The sequence below is a fragment of the Metarhizium acridum genome, assembly GCF_019434415.1.
Source record: "Metarhizium acridum strain ARSEF 324 chromosome Unknown scaffold_350, whole genome shotgun sequence".
NCBI lineage: Eukaryota > Fungi > Ascomycota > Sordariomycetes > Hypocreales > Clavicipitaceae > Metarhizium > Metarhizium acridum.
In genome coordinates this window covers 284,765-290,867 of record NW_027094029.1, presented here as the reverse complement: position 1 = coordinate 290,867, position 6,103 = coordinate 284,765, and the positions used below count along the sequence as shown (strand labels likewise).

General features: G+C 52.6%; 1 protein-coding gene across 1 annotated transcript; it reads right to left on the bottom strand.

Annotated features, from left to right (window-relative positions):
• Nucleotides 1-4,620: 4,620 nt before the first annotated feature.
• J3458_015335 (uncharacterized protein) lies at nt 4,621-5,815 on the bottom strand (the record flags this gene model as incomplete). The annotated part of the gene is made up of 2 exons (XM_066120753.1): nt 4,621-5,446; nt 5,522-5,815. The coding sequence occupies 2 exons, from the start codon at nt 5,813-5,815 to the stop codon at nt 5,081-5,083; spliced, it is 660 nt and encodes a 219-aa protein (XP_065974266.1). The 3' UTR covers nt 4,621-5,080.
• Between the last annotated feature and the right edge of the window lie 288 nt (nt 5,816-6,103).

Sequence of the window (6,103 nt, the reverse complement as noted above, 5' to 3'; positions counted from 1 at the left end):
AAAGCAATCCTCCGTGAGTTTCTGGACAAAGTGACAATGACCAAATGCAATTTTGTGGTCGATGTCCAAGAGCGTTGGTTCCAGATGAAGATCGATTCTGATGGCATTTTGTGCGCGTTGCTGTCGAAAGGATGATAAACGCGGCCCTGAAGAGCCGTACTTCTTCTCTGTGGACAACCAGTTGGATTTTGGCTCCGTACCGACTCAATTGCCTCAGCTTACACCTACTGAAGAGTCTTTAATAGGCCGTGTTCACGTCCACGTGAATATTATGCTTGTGCGGGGCCAGCAGTACAAATATCGGGGACATGTTGTTCACTTTCTCCGCGAGGTTGGCTTGGTGTACAACCAACTCCCGCTTTTGCCGCGGGAGTTGAACACTGTATTACTCCGTCCTTCCAATACGTCGTCCCATGCAAACCTTAGCCGGCAATTCACCCGCCAGTTCCGTGTACGCCGCCAGCCAGTTGCCATATGGCTTAACTACCTCCGGCGCCATCATCCTGGCTATCGATGCATCGTCATCGACGAAGAGCGGCTGAGTCAATGCCTCAAGATGGCAATGTCCTGGACGACATCCCCCAGAGCCAGGTGGAGGCTGCCGAAGTTGGACCCGAGGAAGATGAGGAGGCAGAACCGGACCTGGAGGACGAGGCTGCGGTGCCGGACCTTTTGGCCAAGGACACGGAGCTCGATGCTCTGCGGTCTATTCTTGCCGGAGAACCAGAAGCTGAACCAAGGCTTTCCACAAGCTTCCAGGAGCAGGTGCAGCACGAGCTGCAGCTTCCGAATATACGGCGCACACCCATTAATGAGTTCAATCGCTCTCATGCCCTACTCTCCTTAGCTTTTCCCTGCCTCTTTCCTGACGGGAGAGCCGACTTTGTTGAGCCTCGGCTACGGTCAATCGACTACAAGGACTACATCGAGCACGCGATGCGCTGGCATGACGGGCGTTTTGCACGCCACCCGACCTTCCGCTTCGTCGCCTTCAATACTCTGATGCGGTCACAGGCCCGTGCACGGTCCAAATTCTTCGTGAAGCAACACGATGGTAGTCATGAACCGCTCACACGGGAGCAGCTTGTTCAGGCACTGGAGCACAGCGAGGACCCTGAGGCGCAGGTGCTAATCAACTCAATCACAAGACATGCGGTACCTATTCGCGGCACGCGCCCCTTCTGGAACAGGAAGAGGCAGGACCTCGAGGCCTATGCCTACAACCTTGGATGTCCTGGTGCATTCATCACATTCAGCCCGGCAGATTTACACTGGCGGAGTCTCTACCAGCACATGCCCCGATATGATGAATGGCTGGCTGCGTCCGAGTCCGAGAGGATGGGTCTCTCGCGCCAACTTTTGCGTCAGAATCCTCACATTGCTGCTTTCCATTTCTACCGCCGATACTGTTTCTTTCGAGATATCGTGTTAAGCAAGAAGTTCAACATTACGGATTACTGGGATCGGTATGAATGGCAAGGGCGTGGCAGTCCGCACAACCATGGCCTGTACTGGATGGAGAATTGCCCAAGAGTCGACATGGTGGATGAAGCCGCTCGTGATGTTTTTGCACGCACGTGGGGATTCCACATCACTGCCATTAATCCTGAGCCGACTAGGACTATGCCCCAGGGTGAGGGTAACCCCCTGAGCGTAGATCCACTGAGTACAGAACTGACATTCCTGCGTCTCTCACAAATCGTCAACCGCTGCCAGCGCCACAGATGCAATACCACATACTGCTTACGCGTAAGGAAGAGAACCGTTGATCTGGCGAGGGATATGGAAGGCGCTGCTGCAGATATCGAGGCGGCCAATGCGGCCAATCCAGAGCGGGAGTGTCGTTTTGACTTTCCTCGTGCCTTGCGGGAGCTGGCCGCAGTGATCAGGAAGGAAGGCAAGTCGTACTATGTCTTCGAGGCGGCGCGGAATGACAACCTCATGAATCACTTCAATCCCGCCATTATACTAGGCTGGCTAGCCAATATCGACATATCTCCTTGCACCAGCCTACAGGCGGTTATTACGTACGCTGCCAAGTATTGCAGCAAATCTGAGAAGAAGACTGAGCCTTACTGTAAGCTTGCAGACCAGGTTTTGCCGCACACGGCACACCTTCAGCCGCTATTATCCTTCTCCTCTCGCCTGATGAATAAGCTGATTGCCGAGAGAGATTACTCGGCGCAGGAGATTTCCCATCTTCTCCTTAACATTCCTCTGCAGGAAGGCACGCGGATGGTGGTCTCTGTCGACTGCCGTCCTTTGGAGCAACATGCACGTTCGTATCGCGTGGATGAAGATGTCAACGAGACCGTCGGCAGCTACAGGAGGTATCTCGAGAGAAATGACCAGCACGAGGATGCAACTTACCTCGAGTACCTGCAATCGTATAATCTCAAGACGTGGAGGAGACTCGCTGCCAACGCGAAGAAGAGAGTCCTGTCTTACTTTCCTCGATACAGGTCCGTGGAGGCATCTCCCCAGTTTGGTGACTTCTGCCGTGTTAAATTGATGATGGCTCATCCGCATCGCTCTCCAGAGGAGTTGCTCACCGTGGGCGGGCAGCGGTTCGATTCCTTCGCGGCTGCGTACAGGTTTTGCAGAGAGCAGCACCGTGACACCCATGCGGACGATCATTATGGGGAGCCAGATACAAATGAATTGAGGGCTGAGGACGACGAATTTGAGCTTGAGGTCCATGAAGAGCCCATTGTGGATGAAGACTGGCATGAACTCGCCCGCATGCTTCCCGACCGCCCGCTGGAGGAAGAGGATATCGACATGCTCGGCCGCCGAGACATCGACATCAATTATGATTGGACCCCTCACGTTGGACGGTATACTGATGACGGTATTCTCAAGGGCGACTACTGGAAGCAACGCAAGGCGGCAAACCGCCTTGACCTTGATGTGGATCATCAGCCCTTGGAAGCTCGAGATTCCCTAAACCGGGATCAGCGCTTAGTATACGATACCGTGATGGACCACTTCCTGAATCAGGAACCCTCTCAGTTGCTGCTCCATGTGGATGGTGGAGGTGGTACCGGGAAGTCATACCTCATTAATTTGCTCTCCGCGCACCTCCAAGCCGCTGCTGCCGGGAGAGGGACACCTGTTTGGCGTGCCGCGCCCACTGGCGTCGCGGGAAATCAGATATCGGGCACTACTTTGCACTCCCTGTTACACCTTCCAATCAACAAGGACTTCAAGCCCCTCTCGCCCACTGACATGGCCCAGCTCCAGAAGAAGCTGAAGGACATCAACTACCTGATCATCGATGAGAAGAGCATGCTGGGACTGCGACAGCTTTCTTGGATCGATGACCGCCTGCGCGAGGCGTTCCCGAGTAGGAATGAGGAGTTCTTTGGTAGTCTTAACATCCTTCTGGTTGGCGACTTCTTCCAGCTTCCACCCGTGCTACAGAAGCCGCTCTATTACGATAAAGAGGTGCAGGGAGTGGAGATCAAAGGCAGGAACGCATATAGACGCTTCGATAAATCAGTCTTCTTGAAGGTTGTCCAACGGCAACGGGGCGACGATCAGAAGGCGTTTCGCACAGCTCTCGAGGAATTGCGGCTCCTCCAACTGTCAGTCGAGTCCTGGAAACTCCTTTCCGGTCGAGTACAGGCGAAGCTAGATGATCTGGAGGTCGCCAGGTTCGCCAACGCCTTGCGAGTATACGCCACGAAAGATAGGGTGAACGAATATAACCACTACCACCTCGACCGCCTCGGCCGGCCAGTCATTCAGGTCAAGGCTAAGAATGTCGGCCTTGGCGCGGCTGCGGCGCCTGATGACAAGGCGGGCAACCTTGCGAAGCAGATCCCTATATGCATTGGCGCCCGTCTGATGCTGACATCTAACCTTTGGCAGCCAGTTGGTCTCTGCAACGGCGCTCGCGGTACCGTTTACGATATCGGCTGGGCACCGGGGGCTGACCCAGTCCAAGACCCTCCCTGTGTTATCATGATGGAGTTTGACAAGTACAGTGGACCTGTGTTCCTGACCACCGCTGATGGCAGAAAGATTGTCCCGATTCTCCCAGTAGACAGGGACTTCCTCATCGGAAGCACTCTCTGCACTCGCACGCAGTTTCCCCTGATCGTATGCTACGCCATTACGGTTCACAAGTCGCAGAGCATCACTGAAGATGTCATCGTGACAGATCTCTCCTGTCGGGACTTTCAGACTGGTTTAAGCTACGTAGCTGTCTCTCGCGTAAAAACGCTCCAGGGCTTGATGCTGGATGCGCCCTTTGATCGTGGTCACCTGTTTTACGAGTCTCCACCAGAGGGTATGAAGATGAAGATGAGGGATGAGCGGCATAGAAGACGACAGGTCCTTACACGGAATCCATATAGGTCAGACCACGGCTCTGCATAACTAGATAGCTAGCTAAATGTAATGGCTTAATAGTTGCTTGGCCCAAGGACTCCCAGCCTTCGGATGATCGTACCCCTTGCACCCACAGCTCTAACGTGCAAGGGGTGGCGTAGTATTTTATAATACATCTCACTTTCTAAGTTAAGTTATCCTAATAATTATACTATTTACCAAATAATACTCCACGTTCTAGTATAAGGTTAAAATTTAATTCCAAAACACCGCCGGCCCGGCGTTGTTGGAATGCTTGTCTTGCCGTATTAGGAGTTATAAGAGCATGCTTGTGAGTAATATTTTGGTGATGTCCGGCCGATATCCTCTATTACTGTAACGTTTGCTTCACGATTCAATAGTTAAACCCCGTCTTTGTCTTGGCTTGGCATCGACGCCGGGCCTGGTATATTCACAGAAGTAGAACAAAGCCAGTGCTAATTTTCCTCGTTCAAGCGTCTGCGAACCTCCCATAGGCTCTTGAAAACGGTATCATCCCTTGATGCGTGCGTGCTGTTGTTGTGCCAAAATTTGGCCAGATTCACAAACCATCGGCCGTTTGGTTTCTTCTGTGCAATTGCCTTTAAGACTGCTTACATTCCGCGAGATGTGTGCATTCTTTTGTACACGCTTGACCCCTGCCTGGCTGGTAGGATGTGAGGAAGAAAGTCTCCGTAGGCTAGCATCGTGGCGCTGATACCGGCAGCTATTGCAGTAGATACCGACGACCCAGCCTGGCAAATGCCAGGAAGCTCGTCACGTAGTTCCTCAAGTATCTCCCCCGGCACTTCACCAACGACGCATAGCACATCTGCCCTTTTACTCGGGTTTGCGAGTTGGACTCCAAAAAGGTCCCATGGCTATTTGCCGCGTACACGGATATAACAGACGGGTGGCACGCTGGGAAGCCCTCTTCCTCATATGGCGAGTTGCCAGCACTGGCGACAAAGACGACACCTTCTCCACGGCGTGAAACAGATTCTATTGTGTCAGAAATATCCTTTATGGGACGCGGAAACCCAAAAGACATGGAAATGATATCGGCACCCTCACTACCTGCCCATTGTATCGCCTGCGCACGTCACGTTAGTCAGTACCAGTAGAGATGCTTGCCAACTCGGTGCGTGATCAGGAATAGGCCACTTACCTTGACGATATTTGTTTGACAGCTAGAGAGGCCTTCTGTATTCTCTGCAACTCGCGCAACCATGATCTCTGCGGCCGGCGCGGACTCCGCAACAAGCCGCATCATGAAAGTGCCATGACCGAATAGGTCCTTCATGTCTGAATCACTCTGGCCCACGAAATCTTTGTAGGAAATTACCTGCTTCTTCCTTTCTGGTCCATCGAAATCGTCTTGGAAGTAAGGAATAGAGAGTCTGAGGCCTGTGTCTAAAATCGCAATTCGTACGGGCCTTGTACTTGACGTTGCCTGTCGCATGTCATCAACAGACGCGCTAATGGTCTTCAGCTGCTGAAGCCATCTTAAAGGACCCAAAGAAACAGAAGAGTGAAATAAACCGCTATCATGAGGATATGTGCCATCGGTTCGGACGCTCGACCTCAAAGATGAAAAGCTCTGGTTTTTGCTAATATATCCACGGTCCCCAAGGCGTGGCCTAAATCCATTGTTTGCAAGCCATGCGAGAGGCCGGACGACATGATAGTAAAGACTCTTCCGCCTGGCCTCTACGCCCTTCACTTGAGGAGAACCTTCCTTCTTCACTTC